Below are 15586 nucleotides of genomic sequence, written 5' to 3' on the forward strand. Positions count from 1 at the left end.
CGGCCACCTCCAGGGCCAGGCAGAGTGAGTGCTTACCCACCCACAGCCTTCCTCAGAGCCGTTTAGATAAGGACTGGGAAAGCCCTGAGCAGTAGTAAGTAATTATTCAAGTCAGGTTTTGGAGTTAGTGGACCGAAGCAGGGCAGGAAACTGCCTTCATGCCGTGTGCTGCAGCCAGCTCCCCTGTGTCCCCTTAGCTCCATGTTCATAGAATCATGGAATGGTTTGGGTAGGAAGGGACCTTAAAGACCATCTAGTTCCAACCACCCCCCTGCCATGGGCAGGCACACCTTCCACTAGACCAGATTGTTCAGAGCCCTATCCAACCTGATCTTGAACTCTTCCAGGAACGGGGCATCCACAGCTTCTCTGGGCAGTTCAATAGCTGTTCTCTGGCAGTTCAGTAGCAGCACTGCTGCTGCAGGCTCTCAGAGGCTTTGCTGGTACATCTGAACTCCACCTCTGCAATTGCCTAAAGCTGGAGTTAAATGACAGGGTGCAGCATCACCCCAGTCTTCCCTTGCTTCTGAGAGCTGCTCCTGGCAGGGCACAAACAAGTGCTTTGAGCGTTGCTGCTGAGCTCACCATGCTGGCTTCTCTGCAGAAAAGCACTGGGGAGGACATCCTGCTCCCTCTCTGCCTTGTCCAGCTGCTGCTCTGCCGCTGACGCAGTCGGGAGCACGGAACAGGCTGCTGCTGGTGGTTGTGGGGTTGTTTTTTCCATCGATAGGAATGCTAGTGGGAAAGGCTGCCTTTGGGGACTCCTTCTGCAGAACCCCTTAGGCTGTGCCATGCTCTGAGCTGGTGAGACATGGAGGAGGAGACCTTTGCCCAGGGTGTGGGTGTCAGATTGGGGTGTCTGGGGTGCAGATGTTGGGGTTGGGGTGCCCAGGGTGCAGGTACTGGGGTTGGGGTGTGCAGGGTGCAGGTATTTGGGTTAGGGTGCCCGAGGTGTGGGTGCTCTGGATGCAGGTATCTGGTTGGGGTGCCCCGGGTGCGAGTATCGGGGTTGGGGTGCCCGGGGCACAGCAGCCCCTGCACAGGACCTCAGGACCCGGCAGAGGGTGCTGTGTCTCCACCGCCTCTCCCGGCTCCAGCTCCAGCTCCAGCTGTTTGGCACTTGCCTCTGCCTCTGTGCATGATGTTTGTAAGAGTTTGGGCATGTCCATTTGGTTCCCATCTCCAGTGCCACCCCCAGCATCCAGGCCAGGTTCTTCTGTCACTGGGGACATTCTTAATTCACAGGAAATAGGAGAGAGTTTAATTGTTTTCTCCTCTCTCTATTTTTTTTCCTTTTTTTTTTTTTTTCCCATGCAGCTGAACAAAAGGTTCATCCTCAGTTTTCTCCATGCCCATGGGAAGCTGTTTACCAGGATTGGGTAAGTGTGCAGGATGTTTATTTTATTTTCCTACATTACAAGTCTTTTTGGAATTTAATATTGTTAGCAACTAAGCTGTGTTTGGAGCTGAGGGCACAGGGTGTGAATTCTTGCAGGCCTAGCCTCCTGGTTTTTATTCTCCTTACCCGCCCTCTGATCCACATTGCTTATGTATGGCTTGGGCTTTTCCTTCCCCCCACCTCAAAGCCTGTTCCTGCCCATGCACTGGGACCCTCTGGCAGAGGCTGAGCTCAGATAGTTGATACACACACAGGAGGGACTAGATGCTGTTTTCTCTCTCTCCCATTATCTAACCATGCTCCCTCCCCTTTAATTTCTGGGTTTGCCCTCCCCTCTTCTACTCCCCCTCACCCTTAAAGAGCAGAGAGGTGGCTCTGGGGGGCTCTTGGTGACTGCTGCCTGCAAGGAGCACAAAGCCATCGAGGCAAATCCATGTGGTGGCTGAAAGCTGCCGTCTGGAGCTTGTCAAGACAAGCCTTGCCCTTCATCTCCTTGCTGCCATTTCGGTGAAAGCCTCGTAGCTGAGAGCTGCCCTGGCTGTGGGAACTGGTTTGTACAAAGTGCCCTTGGCAATGGCTGTCAGAAACTGGTTTCAAGTAATTGAGCAGCTACCCTTGAAGCAAAGCAAGCCTGATCTCAGCCTGGGCTATGATCCCAGCCTGGGGGACATCCTTATGACCCAGAGGGCAGAGCTCAGCCTCACAGCCGATGGGCTTCCCATGGAGCTGTCTCTGCTCTGGGTCCAGACTGGCCCTCACTGTCGGGATGGGGCTGTGTGGGAGCAGCTGTTGAGGAGAGACCTTGCCTGAATCCAGACAGTCCCTGGCACTGGTGGTCTCTGCTTGAGCCTGCCAGTGCCTCGGAAGCAACTGGAGTTTCACGAGCTCTGTTGGCTCCTTCAGTCTCTTGCAGAACTGTTGGCTACAAGTTATAGGACTGAGACATTTTCCAGGCCACGTAGGTAAAGGTAGTGTGGAATCAAAGTGCCATCTTGTCCCTACTATTGGGGTTCTTTGACTCAGATGTACAGTTCTCTGTCCCCTTTCCCTCCTGGAGTGGGAAGGCACAGCAGTGCAGGGCAGTGCACGCAGCCTGACACTTTGGTGCTTCCTCCACCCAGTGCTTTCTGGGATGACCACTCAGGAGGGTCACATGCTTCACTCTGGGCCCTTCGTAAACAACGGGAAGCAGGAGCTGTGCTGGCCGATTTGTTGAAGAGTGTCAGGGTGAGGGGGAGAGCCATCGGCTCTCTGCCTGTGCTCTTGATCTCTCCCTGAGTCACAAGGCACTGATTATCTGCTCCCGGGCAGGAGCCTGGCCTGCGGTGAGGAGGCAGAGCTGGATGTTCTCCTGCCTGCAGGAAAAGAGGAGGGGAGCTGCAAGGGCCCACAAAAGGTTTGGGAAGTGCAGCGTGTCTGTGCTGGAGGGCCAAGCATCCGGGGGGCGGCTGGTCCCCGGTGCTGTGGGGCCGTGCTCGTGGCCAAGCTCTGGTTGAACAGATGCCAGCAGGGGATTAATGGGGATGTTGCAGAGATCAGTTGCACATTTGGCTCCTGAGACTTTTTTGTAATTAAGATGCAGCGTTTGAGGCAGTTGCTTCCCAGGACAGTCATTTAGAAAACCCAAGTATGTTTAATGGTAGAATATCCCCTGAAGTACTTAGAAGGGAACTAGAAAGTAATACCATGACACAGGAAGAGAAAATCGTCCAGCTCTGCTAAACAGCTTCCGCGCTTAAAATAGGTGAAAGGTGAGGAATAGGCAAGTTCTCTTTGGGCAGGATCCTTGGTGATTTATCTGTAAAAAATATGGAAAAGATGATGTTGCCCTAATTGGACTCTTGCTCCTAAAACCACAGGTAAGCAATTTATTAAAAGCTTCCGCTCGGCTCCTGACCTGCTGGTTCTGAGCTCAGTGGGGTTACTGCACGCCGTTCCAGATGTGCTGTGGTATCAAAGCACAGCTGGTGGGGCTGAGGAAGCCCTCGCTCCTTCTTGTTGTTATTCCATGGCAATAATCTTCATCTCCTCACTAACAACCCATCCTGCAAAGGGCTCCTCCATCCCCAGAGTCCTGTCTGCCCTAGGAGGATGTTGCTGGATACACTGGAAGTGGTCTGAGATTTCTCAAAACTAGGAAGTCTTTAGAAGCAATCAGTTTGCTCTAATTCCCTGGCTATGCCTCAAATCTAGGGAAGTTGCCTCTTGCAGGAAGAGCAGTGCTTTTGTGTCAACGGAGCTAGTCTGTTCTGCACAGCTACAAAGTACAAGGGGCCTGTTTGTTACAGCCCATGTTTTTGGGAAGGTAACAGTGACTTTGAATTGCTCCAGCAAACAGTGCCGGGGGAGAGGGTACCCTGCTGCTAGGCAGACCCAGGTGTTGAAAGGCACTTCTGAAATATGGCTAAGAAGAAAACCATTTCTGTCCTTAAAACTAGAGCTATCACTGTCTTGAAAGTCCGTTGGGGAAGCCCAGCAGAATTGCCCATGTGGGTTACCAGAAGTGGCTCGTTAATCCAGCCTGTAGCATGCTGATATCACAAGATCTGAATCTCTTGGGGGATGACAGGGGAAATTGCTATGGAGGCCCCTGAGGTCGCCTGTCCTGGCTTCACAGAGGGTGAGGCGTCTGGGTTTTGGCTCCCTTGCTCCCATGTGGACACCCAACAATGTCACTGGTAATTGGAGGGGACGCTTGCTGGAAGATACTCAGTCTGCAGGGTCTGGCTGTGGCTTTTTCTAGTGTAGAAACAAGAATTAAAGCAGCAAATGTAGCAGAAGAGGCAGTGGGACAGAAGGACCTTCCCCCCCTCAATAGTTCCCAAGGTTTTGGGCAGTTTCTTGTTTATGAAGTTGTCTTCATGGGATACCAGGTGAGGACTCTCTGGGAGGGCTGTTGTGGGCAACCACATCTCTCTCATTTTTGGGAACTGACTGTGCTCTCTGCGATGAGTTCAGTTTTTGACCCCACTTCAGCTGGGAGGTTGCTGAGGGTCCAGCAGCTCTGATAAAGTGACCTCAGCTAATTTCCTTAGTGATGAAGAGTAGGATAAACGTGTCAGATTTCCGTGGGTGCCTGTGAATGGTGTTGAAAGCACACCCCATCCCCAGCCGTGGCACCGCAGCCGCGGGCTGCTGTGTCCTGACGCGCGACGGCAGCGCTGTGGGCTGCGGGGACCCGCTCCAGCTTTGACGTTGTCAGCAGCTGCACGAGTCGGCGAGTCCCTGTCCTGTGGGGCTCGAAGTGATGAAGTTTAGGGGCTCAATCAGAGTGCTGGGAAGTGTGTAGCCTTGGGGGGGAAAGGGGCTCGGTGCCATGGGATCCGATCCTGCAGCGAGGAGCCCAGGGACCGGCACCACTCTGGAGGAAGCACGCTCTGGCCAACATTCAATGCACTGGAATTGCCACATCCGCAATGTGGCACCAGTGTGTGCATTCTGCTGCAGCCTGGGTTTCTTGGGAGTCCCATGGGCTGCTACCCGTCCAAGTGAGCTGCTGGCCCCTTGGCACCCCTCCCAGATTGGTAGAAGTCAGTAGAAAAAAATGGTTGGTCAGAAATGACTCATAAAGGCCGTGTTTTCCTGCCAAAGGAATGCTGCCTGTCGGTCACAGAGCAATCCCTCACTGCCATCTCTAAGGAAGGCTTCAGCTGCCTCCGTTGCAGCCTGCACCTTCATTCCCTGCGGCTCCTGGACAGGAGACAGCACCTCAGGGGTTCCCCCTTCCCCAGGAAATGTGACCTTCCCCAGGAGATGTGACATGGGGTGAGCCATGTCGACTTCCTGCCCTGCATCCTGGGGCACAGCCTGCACTCTACAGCCTCTCTCTCTGTCTGCAGGATGGAGACTTTCCCTGCGGTGGCCGAGGAGGTCCTGAGGGAGTTCCAGGTCCTGCTGCAGCACAGCCCCCCTCCCATCGGAAGCACCCGCATGCTCCAGCTTGTGGCAATCAACATGTTTGCAGTGTACAACTCCCAGCCCAAAGGTACCACGTGCTGCTTTAGGGGAACTGGGGTGGGGATCAGCCACTCTCCGTGGCTGAGCTGCTCATGTGGTGAAGGGTGGGGGGACACACCAGCTGGGGACAGATGGGAAGGCGGAGCGGTGGTTGGATGCCTGCGGGTGTCAACACAAAGGGACCTTGGCTGCGCTTCCGTAGAGCTGGCTGAGGTGTCTGAGGAGTGAGGAGGCATCACATCTCCCTGGAGCCTGAGTCATCAGGACAGAAGGAAGACACTGCTTTACTCCCAGCATTTAACGTGGGCCCTGCTCAGTGTCTCTGCTGGCACCAGAAGGGCTGGGAGGGTCTCGAAGGCCTTGACTGTTGGGAGAATGGTATTGCCTGTGACTGCTTGTGTCCGTGCAAGTGCTGGGGGATGTGATGCCGCTCTCTGAAAGGCCAGGCTGGAGCTTGTGCCCCATGTTAAGGCAGCTTGAGAACAAAGCAAGATCTAGTGTTACTCATCTTCCTCCTCTCACCTCCTCCATCCACCTAGAAGCCTGTACGTGGACTCTACCATTGACAGGTTTAATCTGTTGGTCAGCAGAGATGCCACCAAACCCAAGCCTCTTCCACTGAGTTTAAAATGATGCTTCCAGGGAATGTGTTTTTCCCTGTGTCCCCAGTGACACACAGCAGCAGGTACCCAGGTCTGCCTGAGCTGTTTGGGAGCAGGGATGGGGCTGTGCTCCCTGGGTGGAAGTGCCATTTCACATGCCGATGTCTTGGGATTTAAATCCCAAAGATGAAGGCCTCTAGCTGATGGATTTCAGCTAAAGCCACCGTGTGGGCGATCAGGCTGAGCCCCAGAGAGCTGCTGCTGGAAGATTTCTCCCTCGTGAACCAGTTGGCCACTTGTCAGACTGGTGGTTAGTGGCCAGGGTCAGCTGATGGAGTGAACCAGCACCAGCCGGAGGGCTGGGAAGTGGCTCCCATGTGCTGTGCCTGCCTTGCAGGCACCCTCCTCTCCTGGGGGAAGCTCCAGGGGAGCTGTCAGTCCTGCTGGTGAGGCAGCCGTGCCCTCCCGCCTGCCAGATGCCAGCCAGCGACGGCGTGTTTATCTTTGAACTGCAAAGTGCTTTATGATTATAAGCAAATGCCTTTGCGTGACGGTAATTATTATATTAGTAATATTAATAATACCCCTGGTAGGTGAATTAACAGTGGTGTCCGTGCTGCAGACAGGAGTGGGTGGTGAGGAGAAGAAGAGATTTGTCTGGGCTGGATGGCAAACCCCTGTGGCAGAGCTGGAAGTGATCCCAGCTCTCAGACCGCTGGACTGTGCTCTTCCATCCATACCCAAGTTGTGGATGTGTGTGAGTGAAAAAGGGAGCACTTTTTTTCTCACGAAAAATAGGTGTTCTCTGAGTTTTCTGCCTCCTGTGTGGGTAGGTGCCAGCTGCTCCCAGCTTTTGGATCTCTGGGGAAAGCAAACCTGTTCCTGCTGGGGACTGCAGGCTGTGTGTGGAGCAGGTGGCAGTGTTTGTGGAATGCCTGCAGGTCGGATGGCACCATGGCTGCCATCTGAGGCCAAGTGCCCTTCAGGGGTTTCCCTGAGGACTCCTTGCTCTGTTGCCCCTGACATATTGCTGGGAATATTGTTGGCAAAGCAAATCCTGTTGTCAGCGCAAATGCCCTGGTGGTCTCTGAGTGCTCGTATACCAAGTGCTAGGACAGCACAGGTTGAGCTTAGTGCCCATGCTGCATTACTGGGAAGAGCTGGGTGCAGATGGAAATAAAAAGCAAAACAGCAAAGGGTCGGGAGTTTAGAAGGCAAGCAGGAATGTTTGAGGGAAGATCAGTGAATGCCCAGCACGGAGCAGGGGTGCTGGCTCCTTCCCCGGCATGTGGGCTGCTGTGGGCAGAGGCCTGGCTGGAGCATGTGGCAGGAACGCTGTCGGGAAGGTGCGGGTTTCCATTTCCCAGCACATGAGTCACCTCCCTGCGCTGCAGCAGCATGGGCAGCAGCAGGAGTGAGGGGGCTGAGCCGCCCCTGTGAGCCTGTGGGAGGCTGGCAGGGCACAGGGAGCAGTCCCACCCTGCCTGCATCCCAGATTGCCAGGAAGTGTTACTGGGGGAGCCGGCCGTAGTCAGAGCTTGGCTGTGTCTGCTCTGTAGCGCTGGATCTAACTTTGCTGTTGGACCAAACAGCCTCCAGAGATCTCCTCCTACTGAAATCCTCCTGCAAATCTGGGATCAGAGCGTGTCTGTGTCCTTCCCATCGCACAGGCCTGACCTTCAGCTGCGAGCTCGCGGTAGCAGGAAGAGATCCGTGGGTTCTCTCTGGGGCCGGGAGGGAGGTCCAAGAGCCTCTCTTCCCTGCTGTCAGGGGGTGTTCTCTTCAGGGGTAGCTGCTTCCTCCCTCCCCTGTCATGTATTTTCAGGTCTCTGGAGCCCCAGTTACTCCTGAGAAACTTGTAAATGTGCTTGTTTCCCTGTGTCTGGTGTCTAATGAAACCCTGGTGCTGGGATCCAGTGGTGCTGGCAGTTGTGTCACAGTGTCACGGGCAAAACAGTTGCAATGTGGGGAATTCCTGTAAAATTTTAAGCCTTGAATACAAACTTTGAAGCATAGATTAAGGTATTACGGAAAAGGAAACCTGAGCAATGAAATGCTTTAATAAGCACCTGTCCTCCCTCTTCCTCAAACTTACACAAAACATAATCCTGACCCATCTCAGCCTCAGTTTCTCCCATTTTTAGTGTGGATTGTGCCAGGTCTGCCTCAATTCCTTTAGTGAGGCAACAGGCAGCACAGGAGGTTGGGACTTGTGTGCGATGGTTTGTATATGCTGCTCTTTGCTTTTTACTCATTTTCTTTTACTGTGGTGTGGGTTGGCTGTGGTCCCTCAGGGGTGCCCCTATCCTGGTGTGCGACCCCCATATGGCAGTTGTGGCATGTCCTTTGTACCTCTGCTTCCAGCCACTGACACTCTTTCATAAATCAACCTGTGCAAGGTCACCATGTGCTCTTCTGACAGGATGACTTTTTTTGAGGTGCACTGAGGTGTTTGAACTGGTTTCAGAGCCAGCCAGCTGTGAGCAGCACGTGGCATTTCACATCCTCCTCCCACGCAGGTCACTGCTGTGGCTACCTGAACCCTCAAGTAGTTGCCCAGCCAGGGCTCAGGTGAGCACAGGCAGAGCCCTGTGGCCTGGGCTGGTGCAGGCAGCTCAGCTTATCCCCAGGGACAGCACCAGGCACGCTGGAGCTGGTCTCAGCTGCCTGTGCAGCCGGGCAGCACTGGGAAGACCCTGGGAGATGAATTGGATCTGTTGTTTTCTCTGAGAGAGGAAGCCAAAGAATTCCCACATGAAGTGCTTCCCCTGCTGTTCGGCATCAAACAGAGTGTTCCCGCATTGTCCAGCGGGGCAGGAACACGCCGTGCAGCCAGTGAGGGTCCCACTGACCCTTCTGTCTCCTGTCAGGAGTGCTCAAGGTGTGAAAAAGCTTCTTGTAGACCTCAAACCCACAAGGCAAGGAGTGCTCACTCAGGGGAGGGAGGCAGAGAGAGACAGCCACTCTACATGGCTGAGACTTGCAGTTGCTGGAGCTTTCCACAACAGGACATAGGTAACCACCGATGTCTTGGGCCATCCCAGGCTCTGGCTGGGGCGGGACCATTGTGGGGTGGCCCGTTTAACAGTTTGGTAGCCATCTGCACAACCAACTCACAGGGAAGCTTGGATCCCTTTATCCCAACCACAAGCACTCCAAGAATTTTAATTTTTTTTTAATTCTGTAATTTGGGGAAATAAAACTCTGGTTTCTGAAAAGACTAATTGAAGCCGTGCTTGCGGCAGGGGCATCTTGGTGAGTGGAGGGAGAGAAACCCCCTCCCAGCCCATCTGTGCCCAATTTACTCCGATCTGGCCTCTCTGAGGCTTTTTTCTTTCTCTCTCTCTTTAATAATTTGTTTTATAATTCCTGGAATCAAACCCATCTCAGACACACTGTTTTATTTTACTGTATTATTGGATTATACTTCCTATAAATCACTGGATGTTATTCATAGGCCACCACCAGAATAACTTCCCCTCTCCCCCCGCCCCCCGACGGCCCTGCATTCCAAACAAGCACTCACCAAAGTGGGGGTGCAGCAGCACGGGGCACCCTAGAGACACTTCCCGGAAATCCCAGCAAATTTGCCTGGCTGCGGGTGTGAAGCATCAGGCTGCAGCACCTGGATGCCTTCTGGCACTCTCAGGCCGGTCGCGTTGTGCCGTGTGGAGGTTGTTAGGAGGTCGGGCTTAGGTGGAAGTGGAGAGGGGAGGGGGCTGCCATATGTGCATCCTCAGCACATGTAGGGAATGAAGTTGCATCCCCCTGGGGCCGAGCAGAGTCAGGGCACAGAGAGAGGCACAGGGAGGGTCTGGCCAAGTGCACGGCTTTAGCCGAGGATTGGGAAAGTGTCTTGTGTTTCAAGCGGAGGAAAGTGATGGTTTGGGCAGGGTGACCAGTGTATAGGGCATCTGCTCTGCCGAGTCCAGTGGATGAGGAGGAAAACCCACTGCTTGCACTCTAGTAGTGGGACTGTGCTCATGTGAGATGTGAGGGCACCAGGGGGCAGCCAGTGTGGCAGGGGCAGGCTGGGCTTTGCTTCGCAGCCCTCTGGGTGTGTCTTCTCGAGTGGAACATGGTCGGGTTCTCTGTGCAAGGTAGCGTTGGCTGGGAAACCATAAAGGCTCATGCAGAAAGGGAGATTTCACATCCCACTCCCTGCAGCAGATTCACAGCAGTGCCTGTCCCCTCTGCACTGCCACACTGGTGTCCTCAGGGCAGTGTCCAGTAGGTCAATACTAGGCTGCCAGGTTGGAGGTACTTTGCCTGGCTCAGAGAGCTGCTGTCACACAGCAAGTGTATGCTGACTGCAGCCTTTGCAAGGGTTTCCTAATACATGTGGCCCTGCTTGCTCCTTGAACATCTACACCAGCTCAAGGTGCTGATCTTGCCCAAGTCTTGATAGACATAACGAAGGATCTGAAGTGTCTAAGTAGGTACAGGACTTCCCCTTTTCCATGTAGGCTCAGCACCCAGCCTGGCTGGAGAGGATCTTGAGGACTCCCTGAGATCAGGCTGTGCTGTGGTAACCAGCAACCTTCTCCGCTGCCGTCCTGCTGCTGCTCACAGCCCTGTGCTGGACAGAGCAGGTTTTGCTTTGCTGACTACAGCTGCTCAGGCTTGAGAGCATGAACCCTTAAAATATCCCCGGAGATGGTGCAGGGGCTGATGGTCTCTGCCCTCAGCAGAACCTCAGCTCTGACCGTTGCCACAGTCTTGTGTCGGCCGCTTGGACTCCGCTTTGCTCAAAGAGTTCACTGCAGCGTCAGAAGGGGCTCAGAGGAAGCATCAACTGATCACCTGCAGCAGCTTCATCTTGGTGTCTTTTCATGAAGCTGTAACCACATCTTGCATGTTGGAGCTGACAAAAGGTGTCGGGAGTCGAACTCAAGAGAGTCCAGTGCATCTGCCTGAGTTTAAAAATAAAGCAGTGCTGTGGGTAGCTGCCTTGGTTTGGTGGAGCTTTAAAATTAGGCACAAGGGAAAGCTTCTTAAACCTCAGGCTGTTCATAGCAGCAGCACCTTGATCTTTCTTGGTATGGGGAGCAGAACCAAGTCCTTTTCTCTTAATTCCCCTTTTTGCATGGTAAATATGTGCTTCAGCAAAGTCCAGCTGGCACCTTGGAGCAGGCAGTGCTGTGGGCCGTGGCAGCTTTGGGCACAACGGGGAGATCAGTGAAGATGTCGTGTTGCAGGACTGTGTTGTGGGGATGCTGAGCATCTGCAACCCTGTGCTCTGTTGAGAGCAGAACCTGAGGTCCCTCCAGCTGCCTGGGGGACTTGGTTTGCAGTGCAAACACAGCCCACTCGCTGCAGGGAGGCTGGAGTTGAGCAGTTTGGTAACTGGCTTTCTCTGGGTGCTGGGGCTTCAGTCATCATACAAGTGTGGGCTGAGGTGTCTGTACTCAGGTCTCCAGCTGCACTTGGCAGTCACTGTGTGACTTTCCCTGTGAGACTGGGCGGTGCTGTCAGCGAGGTGGTGTTAAGCCATAACACTTCCTAAGGCCTTAAGTTTTGAGGAACTGGATGTTTAATTCATCCTTCCTCTCCCTTCACATTGCTGCTTATATTTGCTTTGTGTTTGAGTTGTAATCAGGAGAGGAAACCCAGAGCAGGGCTGGCTGGTGGTGGTGTCCATCCTTCTCTGTGCTGCCTGCGTTGCAGAGATTCTCTAGAGCTATCAGGTTCTGAGATGTCACTGCCTGGGCAAAGGGCTTTTTCAGTTAACCTGTTGTCAAGTGATGTCTGCTACCAGCTGTGTCCAGACACAGCCCAGACCTTGGATGTGTGAGCAGCAGGAAGGGTTGAGGTGGTGTGGGGAGCGATACCTGCATTGCTTATCTCAGGAGCCACACAACTTCCTGTGCTGAGCCTCCTGAGGGACATGTACGTGTCCGGAGGTGGCAGCTGACCCTCCAGGGTTTCTCCTTTGAGGCATTGGGAATGTTGGAGGTTGGCACAGTTGCTGGGAACTGTCGGCGCCTTTCCCTTCAGGGAAGGAAGCTGTCTCGGACTTGAGACACATCAGCAAAGTTCAGGTAAAATAATTCTGGCCCAGACGTGTCTTCAGAGTCTCCCTCTTGGGCTCTTGAGGCTGGTGGCAGCAATGTTTAGACCAAAGTCTTCCTTTGCTTATTCCCCTCTGTTTCCTGTTTAAAAGGCAGATTGTCACATATTTGGGGATTTATTTACCGTAATTGGAGTTATTTTCCTGGCTGCTGGCTTCTGCCCTCTGATGCAAGACTCCTTAGTGAAACGTATGTCCAGAAAGCCATGTGACTTTTTTTCCCCTTGCCACAAGTGCCAGCAGGAGATGTAATAATCAGCGCGCTGCAGGGAATTTCCACTGGCAGTTCAGGTTTCTGAAATCTAGACGTTGGCTTGGGAGGCAAAAGATTGAGCAGGGCTTTGTGGCAGGGAAGGGAAAGGTTTCCAGCAAAACCGAGTGTTGCTAGTGTGTCATAGTCTCCAGTCCTGCCCTCCAGCCCAAGTGCAGGATGAGCTGGCTGGGGGCTTCTGCCCAGTCTGCCTGTCACACAAGCACATCCTTACATCTGCCTGTGAAGCTGTTCCACCAAATGCAGGGTGATACCGGGATCTCATTTCAAGGCAACAAATAGAGGGGAAATGATTTGTAATCACAAAGCTTGAGTCTGCTTTTGAGCCAAGCTTCGGCAACCCGAGCAGCAAGTCAGGACAGAGCCGGTGACAGGCAAGGTCAGGCTGAAGGGACTTTGCTGTGGTGCCACCAAGGCATGGCCAGCTCTGTGAATGCTAAATCCAACCCACTATTTCAATGAAGAAGCAGCGTTGCTGTGTAGAATGAAAGGCAGGAAATGGAGCATTGGCACTCTGTGTCCATCTGTCCTGCTGTAAAATGAGAAAGGAGGTGCCTGAGGCAGCTGTCCCAGGGTTCTGCATCACCCCTGCGCTGGTGGTGGAGAAAGAGGGGTGCTAGGGAGTCAGAGTGGGGTACACCAGGTGCAGCAGCTTTGGTGAAGCTTTAGATGTTTGCAGCATGACAGGAAATCCTCTTGCTTTTGAAGAGATGTTTCTGATTCTTTAATGTGCCTTGCACCTTTGATTTCCTCGTGCTTCTGAGCAGCACCGAGTCAATTACTGTATTTCTGTTTAATTCTCTGAGAGAACACTGTATAATTAGGCTAATTATGGTGCTTTGTGAAGTTGTAAAACTCCTGATTGAGCTTGCGGGGCTGTTTTATAACCTGCCAGGTGTAGGCAGGGAGGGCTGCCCGCCCCGTGCCCTGTGCAGGTTTGAGTGCAGCCTGCCAGCTCGGTGAGGGAGCTTTCTCCTGAGGCCTGCCCAGTGGGCTCGTCCTCTGCCAGCCCCATCCTGCCTCCATCTTCTCTCAGGCTGTAGCCCCTCAGTGAATCATGTGCCTGGTGCTGGGGGGGCTTCAGCTGAGAGCAAGTACCCTTGGCATCTTGTTGGGATCTCTTGCCTTAATGCTGAGATCAGGAATGGTAGCATAGCCAAGATTGTGTTTCTGCTTTCGAGTGCATCTGCAGTGAGGAGGTGACCCCACACACCTTTATGTGTGGAGATCTTTTATTTTCCCTGATTGAGGTTTCTGCCCCAGGCTGCGTGTGCTGTGCAGCAGGTTCTTGGCAGCACAGCACTGGCTCTGCCTGTGCTCAGTGATGGTCAGGAGGAAGGTGAGGACTTGGTTGGTGTGACCTTCAGGAGTCACCCTGGCTATGTGATGCTCAGTCCAGCTTCATAGACCAGGACAGTTTAACCCTGGCTGGGTGGATAGCCCTGAAGGTACATGGTCCTTCTCTAATGGAAGGGTCACTTTTAATGCTGGTTGATGTGGCTTGTGATAGCTGTGGTTTAACGTGGCTGTAGGGGTGGCTCGTAGGTCACAGTCAGAGGGCACGAGTGATTTGTCTGTCCCTGAGGGTCTCAGGTCCCCCAGCCTGCGGGATGGGATGAGAGGCAGACAGGAGCATATCGTCATGGGATGGGAGATGCCCTGTGGGGATGGCTTTGGCTGTGGAGTTTCTCCATTCCCCCTTCTCCCCTCCCTCCCAGGAGCATGTGTGTGTCCCCTGACCCTGCCTGGGTGAACTCCCAGTGCTTCTCTGTCGGCCCCAGGAGCGGAGCAGGGGCGTCTTGCGTAAGCAGAGCCTGCTCTCTGGGTAATGGCACAGGGATGGAGAAGGAGGCGGCGGCTGCCAAAGGAGGGTTTGGGAACAGCATAAACCCTTCAGCGTGGGGCCTGAGGAGCCAAGGGCTGACAACCCTCATGCCTGGTGCTGGGATCAGGGCTCGTCCCGCCCAGGGGGCCCCAACCGTGCGCGGGGCCGTGGCGGGGAGCGGCGAAACGCGGCCACATGGGCTCGTGTGGCTTTAAAAAGCAGGCGCAGCGGAAGTGATGCTCCAGGGCCCATCTGCACGGGGAGCGGGAGACGCGCCCCAGCTGGTGCGAGGCCCTGGCAGCCCCAGGAGCTGCCGTCTGTTGGGGTTTACTGCTGTCTACATTGAAACACGGCTTGGGAAGGATGGGAGGGGGGTCGGTGGCATGGTGCCAGTCCCGGTTCGCCTGGCCTTCTCGTTCCTCTCTCCTCCTCCTCCTCCTCCTCCTCCTCCTCCTCCCCGCTCCCTCCAATGCTTTAAAGTCACATTTCCAGGCCAGACATAGAATTAATCTCTGGGCACTTCACATTGCTGGCAGCGCAAAGCAGGATGTGGGATCTTTTTTTCTCTCTCTCTGCGTCTTGGCTGACTTTTTTACCTCTCGAAGAATTTGGAAGGGCCGTGAGATTCCCCCCGCCCCCCCTCGCCTCAGTGCCGTGCAGTTTTTCAGCACGCTGATCACCCTGCTGTGGCTTCACCCTAATAGATTTCATATGCTGACACAGTTGACATCAGTACCAAACTATTTTACATGTGATCTGGTGTATTTCCTGAGGAAATCTGCAAGATATTTATTAAGAACTAATAAAATAAACCTCTCCATGAGCTTTTAGGTAGTTTTCAATTTTTCATGTCTCTCTCGTTTCCTCTTATCAATGAGTTTCTATTTTCTCCCTCCTCTCTGACCATTGCAAAAGGAAACAAAAATAAATGTTTTAAACCGTTCCTGAATGGACACTGGGAATATTTCTGTAGTGATGTATTAGCAAAGTCGTATTTTTAGGGCTGTATTGTCAAGACTAAAAATACCCTGCTGCAGTGCATCCTTTTTATAGGGCTTTGTGTGTGTGTGTTTGTGTGTGTGTGTGTGCTGAACGTTGTACAAGTTTGCACCAATGTGTAAAGGTCTTTGTACTACTGCGGCGTTGCCTCCCCATCACAGCTGGACTCCATTAGGCCTTGGAAATTAGTGTAATCCTGCTTAAGAAAGGAAAAAAAAAAATTAATCAATCTTGCAGAGCCGCATTTCCCCAGCTGAGCTGGGATACCTGCGTGGCAGCCCCGCTCTGAAGGGCTCCAGCAGCCCCAGCTCACATGAGCTGGTGGGTTCCTGCCACGGAGGGTGTTCCCTGATGGAGAGCAGCAGCTCTGCTCTCCCTGCTCCGTGCAGAGCAGCGGGGTTAAGGGTGAGCTCGGCTGTGGGCTGCAGTCACCCAGTGGGTTCCTGCTCATTTTTCATGCTCG

The 15586-nt window shown here is 53.6% G+C and overlaps 1 protein-coding gene across 3 annotated transcripts in view; it reads left to right on the forward strand.

Annotated features, from left to right (window-relative positions):
- SMG6 (SMG6, nonsense mediated mRNA decay factor) overlaps positions 1-15586 on the forward strand; it is a 109673-nt gene that overhangs the window by 23603 nt on the left and 70484 nt on the right. For all 3 annotated transcript variants that reach the window (XM_017832485.1, XM_017832486.1, XM_017832487.1), the window contains exons 9-10: positions 1318-1379; positions 5239-5384. In XM_017832485.1, coding sequence (XP_017687974.1) covers positions 1318-1379; positions 5239-5384 — 208 coding nt within the window. The remainder of the gene's footprint in view (positions 1-1317; positions 1380-5238; positions 5385-15586) is intronic.

The sequence above is a fragment of the Lepidothrix coronata genome, unplaced genomic scaffold (assembly GCF_001604755.1).
Source record: "Lepidothrix coronata isolate B3197 unplaced genomic scaffold, Lepidothrix_coronata-1.0 Scaffold203, whole genome shotgun sequence".
Lineage (NCBI taxonomy): Eukaryota > Metazoa > Chordata > Aves > Passeriformes > Pipridae > Lepidothrix > Lepidothrix coronata.